Source organism: Tachysurus vachellii, chromosome 18, assembly GCF_030014155.1.
Source record: "Tachysurus vachellii isolate PV-2020 chromosome 18, HZAU_Pvac_v1, whole genome shotgun sequence".
Classification (NCBI taxonomy): domain Eukaryota; kingdom Metazoa; phylum Chordata; class Actinopteri; order Siluriformes; family Bagridae; genus Tachysurus; species Tachysurus vachellii.
In genome coordinates, this window is record NC_083477.1 from 14,910,737 (window position 1) to 14,937,039 (window position 26,303).

General features: G+C 37.1%; 2 protein-coding genes across 2 annotated transcripts in view; one reads left to right on the plus strand and one right to left on the minus strand.

The window, feature by feature from the left end:
* coro7 (coronin 7) overlaps positions 1-26,303 on the plus strand; it is a 106,399-nt gene that overhangs the window by 67,095 nt on the left and 13,001 nt on the right. The gene's annotated exons all lie outside the window — the stretch shown is intronic.
* On the minus strand, positions 1,291-18,068 carry vasnb (vasorin b). The gene is made up of 2 exons (XM_060892638.1): positions 17,850-18,068; positions 1,291-4,309 (listed from the first exon to the last, which is right to left on the minus strand). The coding sequence occupies exon 2, from the start codon at positions 4,287-4,289 to the stop codon at positions 2,271-2,273; it is 2,019 nt and encodes a 672-aa protein (XP_060748621.1). The 5' UTR covers positions 4,290-4,309; positions 17,850-18,068; the 3' UTR covers positions 1,291-2,270.

The window sequence follows — 26,303 nt, forward strand, 5'->3', positions numbered from 1 at the left end:
CCCAGAAGTGAAACTTCTTTTTAAAGAAAAAAAGCTGCAGCTTATAGAAGTGTTTTTTTTTTTTATTGAGGTTAGGGTTAGGGGTAGATTTAGGTGCCAGTGGTATAGTAAGACAAATGTTTCTTTGTTCGTGTATGTGTTCAATTCCATTAAGCACTCCAGCTAGACTTCTACTTGTAAAATATCTGAGTGGTCAGTCACGGGCATTTGTGCAATAACAAACAATATCAGCTTGTTCTATGTGGGTGAAGGGAGACAATTACAGTTAAATATGTTTATTTAGATTTGAATATGGTATTTTTTCAATCACTATTTTCTTTCTCCATAAAGCAAAAAAATACCTTACTGTCTCACTCTCAGTTTCAATCCACTCTTCCTGAAAGTATTACTCTAACACAGCAGTGTCTCCTCGGAAGATTCAGATATCGCTTCCTGCTACACCCAGAATAGCAGGAATGACTAAATTGAACAAATATAGATGTTCTTTTATTAGATTTGTATTGTTATTTATTTGCATTATATTTTACACAATGCTACTGTTCAAATATATACAACTTAAACAACCAGTACACAAATAAAATCTTCCCCAAAAATAGGGAAAAACAAACATGCATATTGAAAATAAAGAAATATTTTCAATGCTTCATACAGTTCACACTTGTTTTCCAGTTTAGACATTTGTACCCATTGACCAGAATAGCTTCACATGACACATCTATTCATCTATGCAATGTTTAGACTGACCAAGTACAGAGCTACTGGCTAAACACTAATGCTGTTTCTCACTGAGGCAAGCCAACAAATCATCACATCTGCCCTTTCACTATTTTTTGGTTGAATGTAGTTTTAAAATGAGATTATTTGGGTCTATACTGTCTTTGTATTTAGAATCCAAAGTCTCATTCAAGTAATATACTCAATTACAGTAAAATTATGTTTGGATATTTTGGTGGTTTCTGTGCTCAAGCAGCTGGGTCTGAGCAGCAAAATACTTGTTTGATCATGGTAATCTAACAATTGTCAATTACATTTATTTTTTTAACCTTTTTTTTTCTTAAAAAAATATGTATTGTTTACATTGCAGTATGGAAATATACATTTATCCTTACAAAAATTGTTTTAAGCAATCTCAGTCTACTAGGTCAATTTTACATTTTGTTGCGGGTATAAATACCAGGGTTTTTTCTAGAATATAATTAGCAAATTTTTACTAGTTAAATGTATTAACTTGAATCCGTGCTAATGACAGAGGTAGATGTGTTCAGGAAACAGAACTAGTGAACACAAATAAAACATTTCATAACCTTTAATGGGTGACTCGTGAAAAAGGCTCAAGCACAAGATGTTAAACGGATTTAAATAATAATAGGATTTTGGAAGTGCTATACCACTTTGCCACTGTAATTTCCCTTTTAATTTACTTTTGCATGTTAAATATCAATAAAGAAAATGTACTCACTAGAATATCTGTAGGAAAATATACAGTCATTTGAAATGTGTTACAATAGGATCTTTCATTGTTTTTATGTGAGATACAGGAAACTTGTGTCTCTTGAAAACTTGAAACTCTTGGAAACTGTTATGCCCATCTGATGTAGATAACAAAATAAATGTACTAATGAGGATTTGTGTACAATATGTAACTTTTTAAATTTACTAACCTGTTTCCGAAAGATTAAAAACAAGGCTCAAGTATAAAAGGGGCTTTAGTTAATTTCAATTATTTTCTTGTCTATTATCTAGACAGTCTTTCTTTGTAGAAACAATTCTTTGATTGAATCGTTGGTACTAGCGTGTTTATATATATTCAGAATTTTTGTTGTCTCATAGTTAAGAGGCAAAGGAAGAAGAACTTGTATTTATATACTGAAAACACACAAACTTAAACAATCAGTAATATACATTAATATGCAAAAATAAATGCTGACTTCATGTGCCACAATTAAAACCAACACAATTATCTGTCTTTACATAACTAAAGAAGTCCTTATCTTCATTTTTAAACACGTTGTACATTGTTCTCCAAGCACAAACGTTCCAGAGTTCTACATGTGGGCTACTCAGCAAAATAATGCCTTGATGGTTCAACCATCTTTTTTTGTGCTACATTTTTGCCCAATATACCGCTGGTTTTAAGTGAAGACATTTAAACAGCCAGCATTTCTCATATATTTGTATTTTGTTTCATTTGCTGAAACAGTGCTGACAAGATCATAGAATTCATGCTTTATTTTCCTTTGCTCTTTAAAAAGTAGCTCCAAGTATCAAACTCAGGATGGCTTTAAAGTGTTCAAGTTGTTTGCAACACAGCAATCTTGTATGAGTGGCATCTCATAGTCTAAATAATCTTTCTGCACTGCTGATTGAGATGACATAATATCTGGCTGTTTTTGTGGCAGGGCTCCATTGTCCATGTCTGCTTTAACACCCTCCAATTCCAGTTGGGAAGGGTCACAATACAATTGTAATTGTTTTCTTTTTTTTTTGTTTATGTACCAAGCCACACCAACAGCAACTGCCACTAGCACTAACAGGAAAAGAATAGCCAATGCTGGCACAAGCATTGTTGTGAGCTTTGGATCTTCTACTTGTGCACTGGTGTACTGCTGGTTTAATGTCTGAGCTTCTGTGCATACACTGTCTTCATCATTGGGCTCATCCAGTGGACTGGCACAGATGAAATAAGTGGAATTTGGAAGCAGTCCACGCACTGTGTACTCTGCATAAAAGGCTGGAATATTGAGTTGCTTTGGACGTTTATCTGATCCTGAGAGGTTTTTATAAGTTAGTTTGACACCACGAATATATGGACGCCTCTCAATGTAGCGATAAAGGTCTAGCAATATTGATGAGCTTGTTACCTTTGTTGCAAAGATTTCAGACATCCCGCTGACTGTTGCTGTAGAGAAATTTTCAGGTAGATCCAAATCCACCTTATTTTCACAATATTTCCCTGAAGCCCCACGGGGACAAATGCACCCAAAATGACGTTGATGATCTAGCCAACATGTGCCTCCATTTAGGCAGATACTGGGCGGACAAAAATTTATATTCGGATCTGATCCTGTACTGCTGCTTGGGGAAGCTGGGTCTGGAAGTAGAGGATGACTGTCTGTCTCTAAAGAAGGTTCATCGCTAGGCTTAAGAGGGAGAATTGCATGTGTTGTGGTATGCAAAGTGGTGATTAGAGGTGGGACCAGTGTGGTGGTCTTAGCTGGACTGATAGTAGTCCTTGAAGGGCATCCAAATTCATGATGTCCTAGTCTTTCCAACACCTTTCCTGCATTTCTGGGTGGAAAATGACAGCGGGTCTCCTCCGTCCTTCCCAGCGATATCTGTTTGTTGCGCAGCCAGTTGGGAAACCAGGCAAGTGTGCAGAGACAGTTAAAGGGATTCTCTGCAACAGTAATTTTCTTCATGTGAGGGAAGAGCAGGGTCATGTTATCAGGCAAACTCTGCAGACTGAGGTTGCTGATGTCCAACTCCTGCAGTTCATTCAGGTTCTCAAAATTTTCCCACTTTAATGGACCTACAGGATTGCCAGCTAAACTGAGTCTGACCAAGCCCTTTGCCTTCCAAAGCACTTGAGGTAAAACCTTCAGTTGATTGTTTGAAATATCCAGCTCATGAAGGTTCTTGAAGCTACCCAAGAGTTCCTGATTCAGAGTGCTCAGCCCTAATCCACCCAACTTAAGTGACTCTAATTTGGGTGTCTGGATGTCAGTTGGGCCTGGTGAAGGGATTTTATTGAACCGCAGATCCAGAAGAAGCAGATGGGGCATTTCAAGAGCAGGTACTGTTGCTAGCTCATTTCTGTACAGCTTTAACTCGAGTAACTGCTCCAGACCAGCAAAAGCTGCAGGGTGTATGCTTTTAATGACATTGGTGTGAAGATAGAGCCTTTCCAGCAACTCCAGTCCAGCAAAACTCTGATGAGAAATATGGGTGATTTGGTTAGATGAAAGATCCAAGTTACGTAGGGAAGATAGTGGCTCAAACACCCGATCTGGTAGTTCTTTCAGTTTGTTCTGACTTAAGTCGAGCATCTCTAGGCTTTCCAACCCAATAAAATCTTCCTGGTCTATGGTCTCAATGCCATTCTTAAAGACATACAGGTTTTTTGTTGATGCAGGTACGTCAGAAGGCATGGTTATGGCCTGGCGTGTATAACAGAGAATGGAGTCATGACTTGAACAGGAACAGTCTTTTGGACAGCTACTGGCCAATGCCCAGGAGGCCAAATGCAGATAGAGGAGCAAGGGTAGCAGCAGACGGAAGAAGGGCTTCATGGTGCTGCTGACACTCAGCCCTAAAATGAGAAATGCAAGATTATTTTAATAGACAAATAATAAATATATATTTATTAAATATGAAAATGGTACTGTACAATATGGAAAAGGAACATTATATTCCATAATTCATTTTGTTAAATTCATTACATTTTATTATATTCCTTTCTTTTCCCTTCCTCAATGACATTATACTGCATGTTGTACTAAATTCTTGTTTCAACAAATTATCATGCAAAAACCACCCAAGCAGACTTGTACTCACTGAATAACTAAAATGAGGCATGTAAATTTTATTTCTTGTTTTTACAATAATAATCGTTCTCTCTCTCTCTCTCTCTCTCTCTCTCTCTCTCTCTCACACACACACACACACACACACACACACACACACTCTCTCACACACACACACACACACACACACACACACACACACACACACACACACTATATATATATATATATATATATATATATATATATATTAGTTCTATTAATTTTTTTTGGTGATGCTCACAGATTAACATGTTGCCAGAGTAAAAAACAACACTTGTTTGATAAACAACTGTGAATGTGTAACAAAAAAGGTATATTTTGTTATCTGGTTAACTAAAAGTATCCACCTCGCGAGCAACCACTTAGAACTTCATTCACAAAGGGTGAATTGAGTTAAAGTTACCTTTGTTCCTGAGACACGATAAATTTGCATATGTCTTCACGACTATTAGTTTCACTGCTTGCGTTTACCTGAGAAGTCTCATGAGTCATCTTGTGAAACTCAAATTGAACTGCAGTCATGAATCATACCTTAACTGGCAAGAAGGAAACTATAAAAGATACAGAGCAGGTTTCTTCAGTCTGGCCTAAAAACAGGTTACGTTGCAGTTCAACAAAACAGTTGGATGACTGCTGCACTATTACAACCACCAAAAAAGGCTTCTGTTAGCTAAATATGCACTCTTTTTTTCTGTCTGCCTGTTCTCATTAAAATACGTTTCATCTCTGGAGTAAAAGAAATGCCTGAAATATTGAGACTTGGCAGATCAACTGTTCAAACGCAACAGGGTGTGAGGGAGATTTTGTTCAGATTTACTCTCTTACTATTTTTTTTTTAGTTTTATTGGCATATTTTATGCAGAGCAGGATGCCTAATTGGGTATTTTTATTGTAGGTGCTGCTGGAAAACCCATTTGGACATTGCAGATAAGATAAGGAGTAAAACAGTTTGCCATGGTCAGTTAGTTTCAGAAGTCAAGGGTCATTGTTGTCCCATGGTGTTTTGCCCTTTGAGTATTATGGGAATGTAATCAACTGACTTAATCTGACAGTGTCTTTAAAAACCAAACTAGCTTCTATGAATGACCAGAAATGCATAATGGTTCTTATAGGAGCTGTTTCAGAATTCATTTAATAGGTAGGAGATGGCAAATGATTTAAGACAAAGCAAAAGATTAAAAGGACGAATGGAGCAGTTTAGAGTGGAAACAGTGAAAGAGATGGTAAATACTAAAAATAAATAAGAGCATGAGGAAATGCTTAAAGATATGCCTGGGTTATAAGTAAAGAGCATTCAGCATCATAGGGAAACTGCAGAGTAAACTGGAAACTGCTATAGTAGCCCAGGTGGATTGCTCTGGAAGATCGAGGACAAGCTTGGGCAAAAAAAGATCATTTACAGCTTAACATTTCTGGCTGTGTATGCACCTTTCACATTTCTGGCTGTGTATGTGTTTTTGTCTTATTTAATTCAAACCGGCACAACCACCATGATTAAGCTAAAATAGGACATAATCTCTAAATTCTAGGCTAATTCCTGATAACCCTCTGCATCTCTTTTCACTTTCTCGTAGTCAGTCTTATCAGAGAATAAAAAATTAGAACAACCTCTTGTGGATTACCTCAAAGCTCTGCACATAACTCGTGTGCTGAGTGACTTTTGTCTGCTGAGGCATTAACTTAAGTGCCTGGACGTTGTATACTGAGGAGATGGATAAAGGTTGCCATTCAAGGTGGCTTGTCTGCCTGCTATAAGTTTTGTGGGTGCAGCAGTGAGCTTAGGAGAAGAGGGAGCATTTCTGACCAGCTTCAGGCTTTTACCAGGGTAAGAGATTAACTGGCTTTATTCCCTTTTCATCACTGGGCTGTTGACATAACATCTGGCCCTCTGTACAAATTTGACATATAGATTATTAGATTCTCCAAAGAAACGTATTGTTTATTAAACATTGAACCCAAATGGCAAATGCATTTGATGAGTACAAAAGATTGAATACCAGAGATGAACTGGGAAAAGAAATTTTCTCTGGCTTCATTTTCAAAACCTAAAGTTAAAAAAAAAACAGTGAACAAATAAAGTTAGTGAGAGGAAGAAAATGATTTGTCAGCAAAGAGGTAGCCAAGAGCAGGAAACAGAAGAGCAAAGTGGTACAAAGAACTTCACGGGACCCACATTAAGAGAACTTTCCTTCAGAACAAAGCCCGGGCACTAAGGGTAGGAGGTAGAGGCAATTGATGGTTTGCATTGTGCAACATGGGAAAAGAACAAAACTTTTCATTCACACACAAATACAAGAGTATGCGAACAGAGTGCACTCCATATTATAAGAGCCTTTGTCAGTGGCCTTATGGGCTCCCCAGAGAAGAATGGCTACACTTATGTAGCACAGTTTAAAATGTAAACCTTAGACTAATCTTTGAGATTTCCATGCAAAATGGACTATCAGTCATTAAATGAACCATTCAAGTCCAATTCCATCCTTCTGGGCAGTTGGCTCCGTTTACTCAAAATTAATACACCGCTGCCACATCACTACACAATAAGAGATCAGGAGGAAAAAAAGAAAAGATCAAACAGAACTATGTAAAGCAGAGGCAGGGGAATCTTTTGTTGTTAGCAAACCATGTCAGATATGTAAACTATGAAACTCTGGTATGAGTGCTATTTTGAGTTTGTTTTATTTGCGCAAAATATGTGTGTGTATATATGTGGTGGGGGTATTTAATGGAATTTTCACTTAAATGGAAATTGTATGACTTTGATATCAATGCTAATATTAATGATGGTTCACAGGTATCTTAGAGCTGTAACTAACTCAGAAACCATACAAAAGTACTTAGTAAACTTTGTCTCAGAAAAGAAAAGACACATAAGGAAGTGCTATGTTTTTTAGTGACTGATCCTGAGAACCTTGCAGAAGCTACTGTAGGTGTTTTCAAACTTAACATTTAGCTCTGTGCTCCCTCAAAGTCACACCCTAAAACACATGTTAGAGTAGAACTTCAACTGATTAAAATGTTTCAGGGTAGATAGATGCTCAAGTCTGTCAACATAATATCAGTTACTGCTAAAGCTTTAATAGTGCATTTGTGACTTGAGTGGGCATCAATACACCATCATTACTGGGAAGAACACCCTGAATGTCTTTACTGAAATGCATGAATGCATCTCAGCTTGCTAACCATTCAGTCCTTTTCAAAGAACCTAAGAACAAAGCAGCAAAGTTGTAAAAGTAAGCCCCTATCTTAGGTCAGGCGTGTTTGTCATTTTGTTGGAAGCCAAAACCCATCTCCTCTTTTGTTAGACCCGTGCCTGGCTGACATCACAGAGATAGCGGAGTCGTATTTGCCACAGGTAAACAGGTAGGATTTCAGAGGCAGGTGCTTGAGCGTGTTGCATCCTCCAGGGTGCAATGCAACCTGACACCTCCAGCATGAGTATGTCTGTGCCAAACTGAACTCCTGTGCCCTGTACTCACCCCTGTAAAAGCGAGATGATGGGCAGGGCTGTTAAGTGGGCTGGAAAAGAAAGGGTGCACTTTAGAGAAGGCCAAATGTTACACCTGTGGAGAGTCAGACAGCAGATATACAAACTTGTTGCTGGTACTGTGTCCCCCTCTAGTATGGACTTATCTATTATCTTTTGTAATGAAGAGCTCAGACAGAGCGGCTGCGAGGAATCTTTTCTAGCACAAAGCTCTGCTGTTAGAGGCGTCTCCCACTCTTGAATGTCAGTCAACACAGAGATACTTCATTTAGATTACCTCCTCATATTATGCCCTTTGAAAGCCTACAGTTATAATGCCAATATTGTTCTCTGTGTGACCCATCACAAGCTGTTCGAGAGTGTTTAACAGTGTCCTTTAATAACGTTACCACACAAAGCAGGTTAACATTGTTATATATTAGATCTGAGATAACCTGACCTTATTGGTCATTTTTTGTTACTGGTTGTAATTAAATTTAGAAGTTGGCTAAGAATAAGTAAAGACCTAAAGTTACAGAAGAGAAGAGAAGAAGCATAGCAGCTCGAACAATGAGGGTTTCAAAACAAGTAAAAAATGAGTTATTTCCATTCAAATGTACTGTTCTAAATACTGAGTTTGGGGTTTTCACTAATGACATTTGATGTATGTACTGTTTGATATCTCTCTCTGTGTGCATTGCCCTTAATTATCAAAAGAGGTTCTGGGTTCTGGGTGATCTGGGTGCAAACAACTCTGTTTTATATTCATCTAGTGAGGTATTCATTGAATCGCTACAGTTATACAGCAATAGTTGGAATTTACAGATGGTATTTCTGGTTTGTTATATTAATCCTCACTTTAATTGATCTTGCCTACAGTATATCACTCTTGCTGGGCCCACAAAGGTATTGTGATTCAGTAAATGTAAGTTTCCTATATTGAGTTATTTTAAAAATCCAAAATAGTTTTGTATGTTTTATTTTCCTTTTATTTCATCTACATTATTGGGTAATTGCACTTGCTAGTGTTGTGTTAATGTTATAAATAAATGTCAAAGTTCTGCATAGCATCACCTGGTCTACCTATGTTTATACGATATTACTTTTTATATCAAAGAAACCCTTATGTATGTTCATGAGGTTATAGTTTTCATAATTGTAGGCACCGTGCTAAACAATGGCATTTCTTGGTCGTTGGGTGTTTGTATGTCTTCTCCAGGGAAACCAGGGCTCCTGCGCCCAGAGTTATATTAGTGTAATGTAATGGGATTGGGTTAAAATGTTTTCTTGTTTGTTCATCAACAATCTACATTTCTATTCTTCTTCTACACCTTTCTGAACATACCTGTGAACACAAACACACATACATATAGGCTCGTCTTGCAAAAAGTCAAGAATGAAAGGAATCCAAAAATGGACAAGTCTGCCATAACATTTTTTAACATCTTTAGTCTTAGTTACAGGTCTGTTGTCAGGGTCTTTTTGTATCCTGTCCTCACAGCTGGAAAAACATGACTGAACACACCATGTCACACAGCATCACCACACGGCACACTGAGCATGAACAAAGTAGCTAAGATCTGATAAGCTGAGCTATCTTTAAAATCTGTACTCTTGAATTTCACAAGCAATCTTCATTTTCTTGTGCACTTATATGGATACACATACACATACATATATCTTTAGAAATCACTTTGCATCCCTAAGCCAGTCCAAAATCTTTAACATTTTGGGCATATTTCTCTATACAGTCACAGCTTGTAGATAAATCAGAACTCCTGGTCTTTATTTTTTTACTCCTGTACTTTAATTCTGCCAGTGAATGATTAATTATGAGGTAGAGAAAGAGTTTTAAAGACAGAAAAAGGTAAGGATAGGAGCTATTGTTCTTAGTTCTGCCATGTTGCTGGCTCTACTCAAGTACACCAATCTCTCCTCCCTGACCTTGAAAACCCTCCCATTCTGTCATTCATGCCTGAAATCTACATGCCATCAGCATGATGTCTATCATAACTCATAAACCAAAATAAGCATGCTGAGTTCAAAGGAGGTGTGTTGAAAGTGCTAACTGCATATTATAGACTTTTTTTTTTAAACTCTGATTCTTATTTTATATGCAGGTTGTTGACAGCTTTTGCAAGTTTGTATTTTTCCTCATTCTTGTTGATTACTTTGAGTAACAGACCATTTGTAAGATACCAGTTTTACTGGCTTTTTATGCCAGGAGGCCTTTTTTTTTACTCCATGGAAGCACATGAAAGATCAACACATCATGATCCTTTACTCAGTTTGGTGTAGTTTAAAGCACTTGTTTAATGTTTGTCAATAGCTAAGTCCCCATAGGCCCACCATCAATCCTGTACACTTGCAGCACCATAAGCTTATAATCGTAGTATTGCCAGTACACTATTAAGAACCTAAATCTAGAACCATAAGGGACTATTCATGTTGTATCCTTGAGGTGACCACAAGAGAAGGGGTTTTAAACATTTTTCAGACAGGGACCCCTTTAACTGTGAAATAAATTACACCAACTTCTACATTAGTTAAAAGCAATTCCTGTTCTTTGGAACCATAAGCTTTTTTAAATTAACACAAAGCATATTAAACTGAAGTTGACTTTTCAGTTGAATATCATATGTAGGCTGTACTGAGGATTGGATTTAACATTAAAGCAACTGACCAATAGTAAATATAATATCTTTTAATGATGGTTTGTGGTTTTCACCACTGTAACAAAATATTAAAATCTCAGACCTTTGGGATTGTCAAGACAAGACTTGGAAAGCCAAGGCACTAAAGGTTGACAAAGCTGTATTCATGTAGTAATGAATAGAAGTAGAGGTAGTTGTAGTAGAAGGTAGTGCAGGGGTCTCCAGGTTTTTTCATCTGAATGATACTTTGACAAACATAAGTTAAGAGCTACTTGTGTTATATTGTTACTAACATTTGTTTACATAGCTAATTGCCATAAACCAAACCAGCTGAAATTGTATTAGAATTTATGTGATTAAATAATTATATTTTTATGGCATTCATATGCAATTGCAATAGGTAATATTAAAAACACCACCTGCACTAATAAAAAATGTCTACAGTACACTTGTCCTGACTCTTCGTGAGGCAGGATATATTAATTTCCCGGTGAAATTAACTGTTTTCCTTTGGCAGCTTGGTAGCTTTAAGCTTCCAAATTGAAAGAATTTGCCAGGAAGTACTACATACAGTTTGCCTACTCAGTCTCTCAACACACACCCTCACCATGTTAAACACCATGGTAGATTTAATTTAGACTAATCCATAGAGACTTCATGCCCATTATGAACAGGCAGGGATTGGCTGTTGTTGCAACTTTGAAGTTTAGGCAGGGATGGAGAACACATGTCCTACTGCCACATTGTCAGTGCATGACCCAGCAAGCCCAAAGACACTTATACACTTAACACACTGACAAATACCAAATCTGCTAACTAGAAGATGCATGTGTCACGGTCTGCATCCTTCCGTGTGTGTGTGTGTGTGTGTGTGTGTGTGTTTGTTTTTGCTAGACATGCCCCCATGACTGCATTATAAGTTTTGGGCTTTCTGTTTCAACTGCTGGTCTGTTGTGTCAGTTAAAGGGCTTGGAAAAGTCGTTGGCAAATTACTGTGTTTAGTGTTGCGTGTTCTGGCTTGAGGCTGTGGTCTGCTGCCTCCTGGCTGAGAATAGAGTGGAAGCATTATTCCTTAACTTTATGGACCTTGTAAAACCTCAGGCAGTACAACAGTGGACCTCAGGATCACATCCACAGGTGTAGCAGTGTGCCTGCCCAGGCCACTAAAAATAATCCCATCACACATGCATCATACAACAAGGCACCAGGAACTCTTACTTTCCTTACACACATATACAGGCATTGTATTTTCACTGCTTACACCTGCACTGCAAACCATTAAATCCTCCATTATTGTTTTTCACCTGTATTAATCACAAGTGTGTCAGCTGCCAACAAATGTTATAGGCATTTCTATGTCACATGCGTGTGTGCTCTCACACACGCACACTAACAAAAAAGCACATTGCTTTCAGTCTGGCATGCAAGGTGACAGCTTTCTGATCTGTCAACACCTTGTTTAACAGTATCGACAGAGAGAGAAGAGAGAGAGACTGTGTGCGTGTGTGTGTGAGTGTGTGCTGTCAAATTCCTGCATAGCATACTTGAGAATTATATGTCCGTGAAGGTAACAATGTAAATTTTGAGGCGTGTGTGTATGCTGCGTGCATGTGTGTATGTGCATGCTGTACTACAATGCATAAGGCAGTTCAGACACTAAGTAATTGTGCAGTTATTCGAAAAAGCAGTCTACTTCTGGGCTTGTTTAGAGATAACAGCTACCATCAAGCATGCCATCATGGAAATGACACACACACACGCAAACACACACACATATGCATGCATACTTATTTCCCAGTAGAAATACTCGACAGGAGTTTATTTTTGAAACCTAATATTTCTACACTGATTTCTGTGTACAGACCCTGTGTACACATTTTCTAACACCCCCCAAGACACATGAAATACACTTAAATCTGAAACCACTTCTGAGGGTGAGACAGAAATGGAGAGATTTTAGCCAACGTTAAAGAAGTGTATGTGTGTCCGTTTCTGCAAGCCACCTTTGGCAGCCAAAAGTTTCCGACACATCATGATCCATGATTGTTATTAAGTAGATAAAGTCAGCATGCAAAATGCTGAATCATCACTTTTTGCATAAATCAACTGAAAACTAAGAGATTCACAGAAAGCTGGAAGTTGATTTGCTTATCAATGTAACAATCAGCAATCAGATGATACAACAATCAGATGTTAATCTGGCTAACCAGAGACATTTGACTTTGTGTGTATATGCTTTTTTTAGCTCCTTTTTTTTTTTTTAGATTTTTGGTGGTATTTATCTATTGTTCTTTCATACCTTGCTGTCAATTGCAAGCACATTATTTGATAGTAGATTTTATAGTACAACATGACCAACTTTGCATGTGCAAATCCAGAAACTAGTTTTCTAATCACACTTCTTTGTAAAATACACGAGTAACCAAACTTGTAAAACAACTTACACAAAAAATGTCTCTATTCTAGGCTTGACGGATATATAGGCCAGATGTAATGCAGCTATTGTTTGCTTCCTTTTTCTCTTCCTCTTTCCTCTTTCTCTCTCTCTTTACCGGACATTATGGGTTGAGAATACACATGTATGCTGATCTGGGACCTGTGAGTTTAGGGTTGTTCGTTGGTTTTGTATTAGTGTTAACCCATTAAACTTGTGTTTCAGTTATTGATGAATTATGAATTCAGTATTAGGAGAGCTATTTACTTGTGGACATTCCTCACACTCCTCTGAGTTTGTAGGGTTAAAGTGTGCCAGACTAAAGCTGGGAGTGTTCAGAGCTCTTCGGCCAACAAGATATCAAATTAAAGAAGACTCACCTCATTTGGCCTGGGTTATTAAAGGTGCTTAAAAAAACATGAAATGTATTATTACAGACAACACTGTAGTCTTTTACTGTCCTGTGCTGAGGAAAAATAACATTCTATGTTTTCACTGAGGTGTATTTTTATATTAGTTAATTATTTTAACTAATATATATTCTTAAACTATAGCATAACCCTAAAAATCATGTAGATAAGAAATTTTATATAATATGCTAATAGCTGCTTGTTGTATTGAGAACTTTACCTCAGAACATGCCCACACACCTGTAGTTCTAGAGAATAAATTCCTAGCATCTACACATTGTGCCTTATATACACAACCTGACACACAGCGATCATAAAGTGTTTATTTTCTTTGCCAATATGTTAAGGAAATACTGTAACTGTGGCACAAGGCTCAGCTAAAAGCAAGCACCCACATGTGAGAGGTGTAACTAAGAACATCGTATGAGTGTTCGTGTGTGTGCACGCGTGTGTGTGAGAACACCGTTCATCAGAGAAATGCATACGCACAAATATACACACATTTTCTCTTCTTCTTGATGTCTTGTACATTATCATAAAGAAAACTCAAGCTAGTTCTCACTTATCTTGTAATCAGTTTTTGAGTGAAGTTTTAGTGTTTCTCTTTCTGACTTGTTTGAATTTGCATTAGTCATTAACTGTGGCTGGTTAAGCATTTAACCTTGTGTGGAGTTCAAGGCTGTGGTCAAACATCGCTCTGAACGTGTTTTTGAGCAGCTGCACATTTGCACTGGTGCTGTTTGTTGCCTCCTCTGTTTCAGGCCTCATTTCCCCAATTACAGTTCAGTCAGGAGGTAATTACAATCTTTTGATTAAAAGTCATTTCTCTTGTTTTATTGCTTGGCAGAAACACTGCAGTTTTGCAGTGGCTTTCAGAGACACGTTCACTGCCTCTGTTCTCTCTCTTCCTCTCTCTCTTCCTCTCTCTCTCAGTAGCAATTTTCTTGTTTTTGTCATATTCCTTGTGCAAATGGGGAATAAGACAGCAGTCAAATGGCTGAAGTTTACATAGTTCATTGGAGATGAAAGAAGTAGGCAAAAACACTAATAGTTTAATGTTTATAAAGCTTCTGGCAATGGCATAAATCATGTGATCTGCTCAGGATGTTTCATGTGATACTTATTGGCCTATTTGTCAAACTCTGCTTCAATCCAACACACTGCTTGATGACTATGGCTTATTGAATATTTGAAATTATATGTATATAAAATCAAATTTCAAAATGGTGAGCTACATTAAAACTTGGAAACCTTAATAATGACCTAATCATATTTAAAAGGCTCATATCAGAAAGGCTTTTGATCTAAAATCAACAAAATCATTCATTATAGTTCACAGCAAATGTCTAATTTTAGTCTTTAATAATGGCTATAATATTGTCAGCAGTTTTACAGAAATCAGCATTTCGATTTAGACCCCCAAGAAGCAAGGCAGAAGTGACAAAAATCTGTAAGATGGCATGACTGAGAAAGCTTAAATTTGTAACAAGCTTTGTTCTGTGGCCTATGGATGGTCTCTTTCATTAGTTTTGAAGCTATTGTACTATTTCCAGGGTTAATATACAAACACTCATTCTAGTGGATGTTCTTGTCTTCCTACTGTCTGATTTTAAACCCTTTCCCTTCTGTGTGCAACTCTCTAATCCCTCTGTTGAGAAGTGGTGGCACATAGTGGTGACTCCTAATTGAATAGCAATCAGGCCTGTGCATGTCTCTCTATCAAAAATAAAAAAGACAAATGAAATAAATTTCTTACTATTGAATTAACAAGTGTGTCCAGCATTTTTCCAGTGTTTTTTCAGGTTCTCCTGAACTGGACACCAATTATCATTTTGCATTGACATCAAATGGACCCAGTAACACAATATGCCATTTTAAGAAGAGAGAATAGAGATGCACTGCCTGTATTTAGAAGGCAGACATCTCACAGCTACTCTCTAGGTGTCATTTGAGTAGAAAAGGCAGACAGGGCACAGGTCCATAACACAGCCTTTTAAGATCATCTTGTTGCTTGGGAAGGTGTCTGTGTGTGTGTGTATGTGTGTTTAAACAGTCTGTTGTTTAGCAGAAACCCTGGCTGCTGTTCTGCTGCTTGAGTGATGGTGTTTGGACAAGGTAGTGGAGGAATACCAGGGGATGTTTTTCTGACACTATATCTACTGCAAAGAAACCTGGTATTTAAAACTTTGTGCCATCCACATAACTCTTGTATATGTACATGTACACACGTTATTTTCATGTTTCACAAAATCTAGTTTGGTATTCATAATTATGCCAATGGTGCTGCTAAATGTTGCTTTACATTTCTATTGTGGTGTTTATTCAGTGGAGGTCTGTTAGAGGTTAAAGCACAAAAGTGACAAAATAGTATATGTTGACTTTTTTAATAGTGCAAACTTCCCTACAGCAGCATTTTCCAACGACCAGGGTCATAGTGGACTCTGATGGATTAACTAAGGCACCCCTGAATGGATTAACCCCAAACCACTAGTAAACATAGTTATTTTGCTTGTTATATCCATATCAAGCTAGGGCTGTCTTTGGTTTACAAAGTAAATACTCCTGTATTTTGTATGACCTTTTTTAATTATTTCTCTTCAACCTGAAGGTGCTACTCCTTGGCACACACAAACATAGAATAGGACTGTATAGTGCTGAAAGAATATTTCTCTCCTCATTTTCACACCAAATGCCATGCAACAGCTCTAAATAAATCCTCCAGTAGCAGGATTTTGCATATGCACTCAGAATGGATTAATTGCCAGCTACCTGTACAAGAATTTGGTTTGAATAGGCTACTGTTGCATCAGAATGACACTGCTCTGAGGACAGAAGTCTTACCTTTTTAATAAGTTTTTCTTAATTATATTTTTATAGTCTTGTTGCTTGTATACTGATAAATCTTAAATAGAGCTAATTAAGCTGAGATATATTTTTCAAAATCTGTCAGGTACCAGGAAGCTACCAAAAAGTAAAAAGTCACCAAAGTGTTTTTGCAAGGTTGGTACCATCGAGAGTACATCTTTTGTACCTTATACCTGTATATATCTTTGAATTTGTTAGATATACGTGGTGTACTTCTAAATAGCTTTAAAAAATAGCTTGTAAAGGTAAATTGACAGTCAATAATATCCAAATACATACTTTGAGTTCTTTGACATTTATAAAGATACTAAAGGTATACATGATCTTACCAACCCAGTGACCAGGAAAATACATTTTAGTAGGTTTATGTTTGAGTGTTCAAATGCAGTAAGCTTTAGATTGTAATGGTCGTCAAATATAGTGCTATATATATATATATATATATATATATATATATATATATATATATATATATATATATATATATATATGCACTATATTTAATGATAGAAAATGATACTGAATAAAATATCACAAAAAAATGAGATGCAAATACAATAAAAGGACACCAACCAGAATGTGAAGTCTGGTTTAACAAAACTTTTATTCTAGAGACAAAGGATATTCTTTAAGTTTAATGTCCACCGTTTCGTTTCGTTTAGTTTCGAAGTCAAATAGGGACGGTCAGTGCAGGTAAAGTAAAAAAAAAAAAAAAGTCTGAAAAAATGTTACTAATTAAAATAGGTGTGAGAATTTATCGCCTTTACACTCCATGGGACTAAACAGATTCCCTTACAGCATCCCTGTGTCTGACCCTCATACTGAACTGACTGCTGAACTCTTTAGGCAGACAGACATACGGTGTTGATCTCAGTACTTATGCTGAAATGTAATTCAGTAAAGTACAAGTCTGACTGGGACTCAGTAGGCTGCACCCTGGAGGTTTTGTTACTCTGAAAACCGAGAAGTGGGTGAAAATAAACCCCAAGTGTCTGATGTGCTGCGGTCAGACTGTAGCTGGGACACTTCTGCGACTCTCTGCTTTCTGTTTGGTCCACAGTGATTACAGTGTCCCAGAGATGGACCGACAGTCTTTAACACGTCCTCTGAGTCTTTGGTCGGCGTGACACGTCTAAAGCGTCGTACAAAGCGCTCGTGCTACTTTTAATATGCTTGTTACAAAGTTGTGATTTTTATCCTTCTTGATATGTTGTTAAGATTTAACATAAACATTTGATCCAGAGGCACAAAGACTTTTTATTCCTAGTCTTTTATTCCCCGAAATTTTATTTTCTGGCTTGTGTCATCATTTTGTGCTTAGCCTTTAGTATTGGGAAGGAAACAAACCAAGAGGCGCAAACTTGTGGGAAAATAAGTACAAAATGTATAAAATCTATATTTTCTGTTGCTAAACCTAATTAGCTTTTGTTTGTTTAATAAATCGAGTCGACTCACCAAGTAATGTTTGTTGTTTTGCTTCAAACTTTCCCAAACTCTTCCCACCAGCTTCTGTCTCTTATTAAGGACAAAATCCTTTTAGCCGCACTCAAATAAAATCCAGTGAATTTGAAGGTCGTTTAACATTTAAACTCGGAGAGGTTTAACGCGCGCGCGCAGCTGTCAGCGTCCGTGCAGCGAGTCTACGGCTCGCGCCTCAGCCCCTTTACAACAAACAGTGATTTACCGGCGAGAAGGCGGGGCCAGTGGTGACGAGTGGGCGTGGCTAACAGAGCCCCACGTCCGCGAGCACCCACACTGCAGTGCGCTGTTAGGATTTGCGTGGCGTTAACTCACCCAACCGGTACAAACGAGCATCAAACAGAAGCACAATGCTCCTGCTACCACGTCTTAGTACACACACACGCGCGCACATACGCGCGCGCGCGCATACACGCACTCAGTAATACATGATGACAGGATTATAGTATTTTCATGTGTGTGACCCAGACACAGCACCATACTCCATGATTTCACTGAAATTAAAACAAGAGAAAACATTTTCTTCTCCAATTTTCTTATTCACCATCTTCTGACACCCTTTTCTCTGTCCCTCTTTTTTTTATTTTCAATTCCAGTTTGTCTCATTTTTCCCCCTCACTCTCTGTCACAGTCTCACCATTATCCTTTTTCTTTTATTCTTACATGTCTGTTTCACAACATGTCTTATATCTCTCTCACACCCTTCATAAATCTCTTACCTGTCTGAGGAGCAGATGAACTGTTGTGCTGACGGTTTTCAACTGCATAAACATTTTTGTTGCACTTGCGTTAAAGATTTATGGAATTGTTAAGGGATGCGGCATCACAGTTGTTTGGGAGTTTAGTGACAGGCTGTTTGGGAGAGAACGGCATACAGCAACTGACCTGCACCTCCTGGCACAGAACAGAGGTGTTTATCTGATTCATCACTTCTGGCTGTGTGTCTCCCTCTGTGTGTGTGTGTGTGTGTGTGTGTGTGTGTGTGTGTGTGTGTGTGTGTGTGTGTGTGTGTGCATGTGCATACATTTAATACCTTGGAATTAAAACACTGACTTAGATCTCTCATCTATCTTCTTTGCATGTGTGTGATTAAAACAAACAAATCAGACCTCTCCCATGCACTGATTTGGTCTACATCTCTCTTGTTTTATAGCAGTTGGTGTGTATAAGTGTGTTTGCCAGGTTGCCTGGTTTTATACATTTCTGTCTGCTGAGTAAGTTAGTAAGAGTAATAGCTCTGTGTTGTGTGATCTCAACACACTGCCCTGCTTAAACATTAGAGTCCTGTAAATTTGAACCTAATGTTGCTAAAAGGAGACTGTAAACAAGACTACTTGTTTAAAGAAAATCCATGTACCTGGCAGAGATGCTTATGCTGACACACATAAACACAAGGATGTTCATTCACTCTCACCCTCATGTGGTGAATTTGGATTTATAGAATGTGATGGGGGAGTTTACACCACAAGAAGAATAAACCCAGACATACACAGAAGGAGAGACATGTAACATTGACACCTCTCACTGAGCATGGTTCATGTGTTATCCCAGGAAATCACACTTATCATTTGTTATTGGCAGAAGTTAAATTACCTTGAGGAAAAAAAATATTACTAGCATCATATAAGACTTAAAAAATAAAAAAAAAAAAAAAATAAAAAGAGAGAGAGAGAGAGAGAGAGAGGCAAAGGTGTGAGCAAAGTAAGAGTGTGTGTGTGTGTGTATATATATATATAATGGACTTGTAATAGAGTGAGTGAGTGAGTGAGTGAGTGAGTGAGTGAGTGAGTGAGTGAGTGAGTGAGTGAGTGAGTGAGTGAGTGAGTGAGTGAGTGAGTGAGTGAGTGAGTGAGAAAGAAAGAAAGAAAGAAAGAATATGAATATATCAATGTTTTAGAGACTTTTTCACACCAGACGTGAATTCTTCTCAGTACCAACAACCACACACACACTCTCTCTCTCTCTCTCTCTCTCTCTCTCTCTCTCTCTCTCTCTTCAGCTCACGCACCAGTAGGGGGCAACATTGAAAGTCTGTTGTGCTTTAATAGTATAATGTTGCTATTTTGATCCATGTATGCATTGTCTTTGATACAGTATAATATATTTATTTATTGCCATGTGAAATAAAGCCACTCTATTCTCTGCTCTCTACATTGTTGGACCAGTTCTGACATCTTGTATTGTCTTCAGTGAAAGCTCCCGCTGCTATGTGTCTGATGACTCTTGACTGTTTGCTGAAGAAACAAGTGGAAAATTAGACTCTAATGGTGACTCTAGTGGTGAGGATGCCTGGGTAGTGACCTTTACTAAGACTCACTCTAGGACTGTTTTTTCATCTTTTCTATGGTTTCTATTTGCCCTTTTCCCACCAACACACATGGCTTCTTAATCACTTACAGCATAGAGGGGTGTGGTTGTCTTCATATATTCTTTACATTTTAAGCCCTTTTAAAGAACCCACGAAATCCACTACATTTTAAAAAATACTATTCATGAGGATACCAAATGCTAAATACTTATTCTTGTGTTTTATCCTGTGACATTGTATGATGATAGAGAAGTGTTCGTTCATGTTCGTAGAGAGTGGAAAATTGAACAGGAAGAAATCCATCATTGAACAACTGATGTTAACAACTGAATTTATGTTAAATGCATAAAAAAATAAGAAAGATTGTACAGATGCTGCTCAAAAAGAAGCTCCTGGTTATACAAATCCACTAACTATATGCAGTTGTAAAAAGGAAATTATTTAATCACACTTCCCGGTGTCTCCCTGATGAGGGGGGGTTTCCTTTTAAATCTGGTTTCTCTCAAGGTTTCTCCTTCATATCCTCTCAGGGAGTTTTTCTTTGCCACCATTGGCTTGCTCTTAAATTTTATTCTGATTTGTGAAAGTGTTTGTGTGTAAAGCAAAGAGGAAAAATAACTGCTTATATTACATTTTATTTCCATTTTTATTCATTTGGTATCTACCTGCTCTCTTTAATAATAATAAGAATAAGCTATCTTTAAGTACACATAAGCAACAGGCAGAGAACCAACATGCTACCTAATCTGCAGCCATAATCACCAAAATGTCTATCAGAAACACTGGTTTTCAATTAGTTTGTCACACATCTATAGGTTGTTAAAGTAGTTTATTTGGTTTTCGTTGCTTTTCCAAACAGCTTCACCTACACCTTTTTGTACATTTATAACATTTAAGCATTCGAAAAACTCTTCAGAATGTCAAGCATTAGGGGGTTGCCTAACATTGTTTTGCTATAGAAACACACAAGTCAAGGGAAATACTTCACATAGATAAAAGTGTGTGTGTGCTTGTATGCATGTGTGTGTTTGTGTGTATGTCAGGAGTAAAATGTGGTTGTTCATTGTTAAGATTTTGTGGTTTGATGCCTGGAATTGTAACTTAGCTTTAGGGCAACACCAGTACGTAGTATGCGTGTGTGTCAGAGGGAAGTGTGGAGTACCCAAACACACACATATGAAGAAACAAACAAAATGTGTTCAATTCCTAAAATACATTTATTTGTTTATCTATTCATTTTACGCTGGTGGAAAAAGCTATTGTAATCGACAATTGTGAGAAGAATTAATTTTATGCTTTTTTGTTCTGTGTGGTGGGTTTAATAGTTTTATCTGTTTTCTGTCGATATCATGTTTGTTTTTTTCAAGCATTGTGTTATCAAACAGATTTTGCTGATCCACAAACACACACTCACACACACTTCTATAGGAAAGATTCTATACTTATTCTAACACTGCAGGTTTTTTATTTCTAAGATATTTAAGAGGCAACAGTACTCTCCTGTGTTAGATCTCATTTAGCATTTTGTACACATATTATTGTTTTTCTCTTCAGGTGTGTGTTTTTCCTAGAGTTAGAGTTAAGGTTATAGAAGCAGACATGTATGAACATGGTGCTTCAGTCTGTGTAGGCGGCACAGATGTAAGTAGGCATGTGTGTTACTGAAGACACTTTTTCACAATATGCTTGATCACTTGTTCTAAAAGGCCCAGGAATGTGAGTATCTGATTGTGTGTATGTGTGTTTGGGGTTTGGGGCTGATGGATAGATCTATGTTCACAGTGTGGTGGTAGAGTTGAAAGAAGATACTGTGGCATCAAAATGTTTAGGCCAGACATCAGATTAAAGATTATTCAGCCAAGAGAGTGTTTTGCCATGCAGAGGACAATGTAACAGTGAATGCTTTTAGTACATATATTCCATATAATAAGGGTTTCTTTCAAGCAACATAGTTTTATACACATTAATTTGTAATTGTCATTATACTTTTTAACATATAGCATCCATCCCTGTATTTAAGCCGTTATTATTTTTTTTTTTTCCATTATTTTACTATTCCTTCTGCTGTTTTAAACAGATTTGTTTAAAGCTGTATTTTGAAATTAAGGAATAAAACTCAACATTGTATGGTATTATAGAATTTTTTTTATGTATTCCTAGGTGCACTATGCACTTCTTCCTTAGGTGAATATAAAACACTTTGAGGTGTTGCCTGTCCCAAAAAAAAAGGGTGGTTGTCAGTAGGTTGTTAACAATTAGCATGCGTCCCCTGTAGGACATTTCCATTTGTCTAAGCAGCCTTTTATTCTCTCAACTGTCTCTTCCCAGTTTTTTGCACAACTGACTCATCCCTCAGGTACACACCTGAATACTCGAAAACTCAAAAGAGTTTGTTCCCTGTTCCAAGTAAGTTGTTCCAGTTAATTTTGGCTGAGGATATAAAACAAAATTCTCTAGAGACATTGTGCACTATGTCAATGACACTCTGTTCATCCACTGTTATCACTATATCATCAGCGTAAGCTGACAGACACAAGGTATTCTGACATCCAAGAATCAAGAGCCCTTTTAATTCAGTTATTAGTCTGTTTCAAAACATTTCTGTGGCTAAGGTGTAGAGCATACCAGACAGAGAGCAACCCAATCTTACTCCCCTGCACACTTTAAAAGGAACACATATTCCGTCAAAGGCATTCTTCTGATCTATAGAGATTAATCCTATATTCAACCTGTAGAGTTTTGAGACACAAACCATGGAGATGTTGAATATGGACTTCCTAGGTACACAGTAGATTTTGGTTAGATTAAGGTTAACTAGTGTTTCTGCATCATGTAATTACATCAAATTTCCTATCAATATTTCTGAGATGAAAGAAGGCTACCCTAGTGATATCATTTATGTGAGCTTCAAATGAGAGACCGGTATCAATAATCACTCCAAGGTTTTTTGTTGCTGCACATGATGTAATAAAAGTCCATCCAGAGTTACTCTGTAATCAGAAAGCTTACTTCTGTCTGCCTGTAGTAAAACTCCTGTCTTGTCAGAGTTAAGCAGGAGGAAGTTAGTAAGTATCCACTGTCTTATGTCCTTCATACAATTTTCAATGTTATTAAGCTGGTATCTAACATTTGACTTGGCTGGAACACAAGCTGTGTGTCATCAGCGTAACAGTGTAAGCTAATACCATGTTTATAAATAATTGCACCAAGGTGTAGCATTTATAGGGAGAAAAACAATGGGCCTAAAACAGAACCTTGCAGAACACTGAACATTACCTAAGAATGTTTAGAGTAGTCACCATTTAGACCTATGAACTGATAGTGATCAGTCAAATAAGGCCTGAGCCAGAAGAGGGCTGTCCCTTTAATACCAACAACATGTTCTAGCCTATCAGGTAAAATAGCATGGTCAACGGTATCAGAAGCTGCACTAAGATTGAGTAACACCAACAAGGAGACACAACTTTAACCAGTGCTGTCTGTGCTATGATGAGGCCTAAACCCTGATACTGATACATTTCATGAATATTATTCCTATGTAGGTATGAGCATAACTGCTGTGCTACAACATTTTCTAGGATGCAGATAAAGGGGAGGTTTGATATTGGCCTATAGTTGGACAGCTGGCTTTGGGTCAAGGTCAGTTTTTTTAACCAGAGGTTTGATAACCGCTAGCTTAAAATTTTTTGGCACATACAGTAGCCAGTGTTAAATGAAGAATTTATTATTTTTAGAAGGGGTTAGGTAGCTACTGGTAATATTTGTTTAAAGAAACATGTGGATAAGGGATCCAGTATGCAGGTTGATAATTTTGAAGAAGAAATTAGAATCTTCTAACCTATCAACATTAATATTAAAGTGTCCCACAATTAATGCTTTGTATAAAGAAACAGCAAGGTTTGAAATGAAATCTGTAAATTTACAGAGGGATTCAGAATATGGCCCCTGAGGTCTGTAAATAACAATTAAACAAATTGACTCAGTAGACTTATTTTTGTGTTTACATATGTTAGTATGAAGAACTTCAAATGAGTTGAACATATATATAGATTCTTGCTTGGCACCTAGTTTATCACCATGAGTAACTGTGACACCTTTTTCCCTGCCTGTTAGTCGTGGCTGATGTATATAACTATAACTCAGTTGGATAGGCTACATTTAATGTGACAAACTCATTTGAGAGATCTTATATTTTACAGTTTTAGCTTCAGATCAAAGTTGCTGGTTGTGCATTCACTATGATCTAATTTTATGCTAATAAGGTTAAAAAAACATATTTTCTGAGTGTTTATAGATTTTTGTTTAGATTTTTGCTTATAATTAGATTATACTTATAAATATAAGGAATACATTAAAATACTTTCCAGATTTATTGACATCTGGAATCCATGGACATCATCAAATGCTGAGTTTCCTCCCTTGAGATGATTGCCAGGCCATTACTGCAGCTGTCTTGAGTTGCTGCTTGTTTGTGGGTCTTTTTTCTGAGAGTGAAAAGCATGCTCAAGTGTGGTTGAGGTCAAGTGCAATAAAAATGCAAAATGCAATGTTGTTAATCCCCTTACACTTCAATCACATTTGATTGCTTCATTTTAAATTAATTGTGGTGGAGACAAAATTACACAGAATTTTTCACTGTCCAAATACCTATGCACCTGACTCTATGTAGCTGGAATGAGGATTTTTTTACAAGGTAGTGTTAGCATGCATGTAATCCTATGCTGACTGGCTTTTAGTCTGACCCAGAATTCTTGACTGTGGATTGTGGTAATTATTTTGCTTCTATTACTATTCCGTATCACATTTGAACTAATTTGCGTCTCTGTTTAGGTCAGATTTTTGTATCTTTCAAATTAGCCAATTAGTATGTGTTTTTTTGGGAGGGGAGGGAGTGTTTTTGACAAGCTGCCATCAACACAGTTAGTCCATTATCATCAGTTATTAAATGTATATATTTCTGCAGTGCTAAAAGTCAAAGGTATTTCATGGATTTTTTTATAGGGAACTGAAAACTTGTGATTTGTGATTAAGTATTAATGTCCAGCCTATTAGTCCATACTAGATAATTACAGACCAGTTTATGCTATGTCTGGTTTTTATGCTGGAGGTCCAAGAATAGATGTTTACTGTCACCACACAAAAAAAACATTTAATGTTGTCTCTACAGTGTTTGTATTATGGTATTTATTAGACTTTCATTTCTATTCTAAAATATTTGAGTCTGATTTCACCACTAGATGATAACCACATTTAAACTTCACAAGTATTAAATGTTAGATGTACTAGATCTAATTGTTTTTATCCATTTAATTATTAAACCAAAACAAGACCTAACAATGTAAATGTCATCATGAAATACTACCATATAAAGAATTATTGGAGCAGCGTGTACTTTAAAGTGTAATTCTTCAACCATTATCTTTTACATTCCAGTCAGAGTTCTTTGTTCCTGAGGGAAAAGTCTACACAGCATCATTTCATTGCTATTCCAGGACATCAACCTTGATATGTCTTTGGTGACTAGTATATTAACATGAATAGAGGCTCTCTTTATATGCTGTGATGGATTGTAGGAAACTGGAATAGGTTTAACAATTTAAAGATAAAAAGTGATAAAAGATAATGTGAACAGACTGTCAGTATGCAAACTCAAATAGTCAAACCTTCTAAGAAAGTTATTAAATGTATTAAATGTCACCAGCAGAACCCAAAGTATAATCTTTGGCATATACCATCCGCCTAAAAGAACCTCAAATTTCCTCTGGGAAATGTTGTGTCATGAACCAATTACTTCATGATATGCATCTATCCCTTTTGGAAGAGGAATTAGACACAGTTGCAGAACTGTCATGGCCAGTTCCCACACTACCACAGCCTAATTTACAACAGACTGATAAAGTGAACTGTAGAGTATACAGTCCAAAACACCATTAACTTCATTTTCGCACACTTTGATGGACACACCCAAAATCAATCATAAACCACAGTACGATAGTTAGCTGACATTAGACAAATATTTAAAAAAGGAATGAAAGAAAGGACTGCTAAGCTGTGTTGGTGTACATGACCCTGTTATGTGATCATGTAGTGGCTATAGAGTATTGTTCAGAATTGTGGTTCCA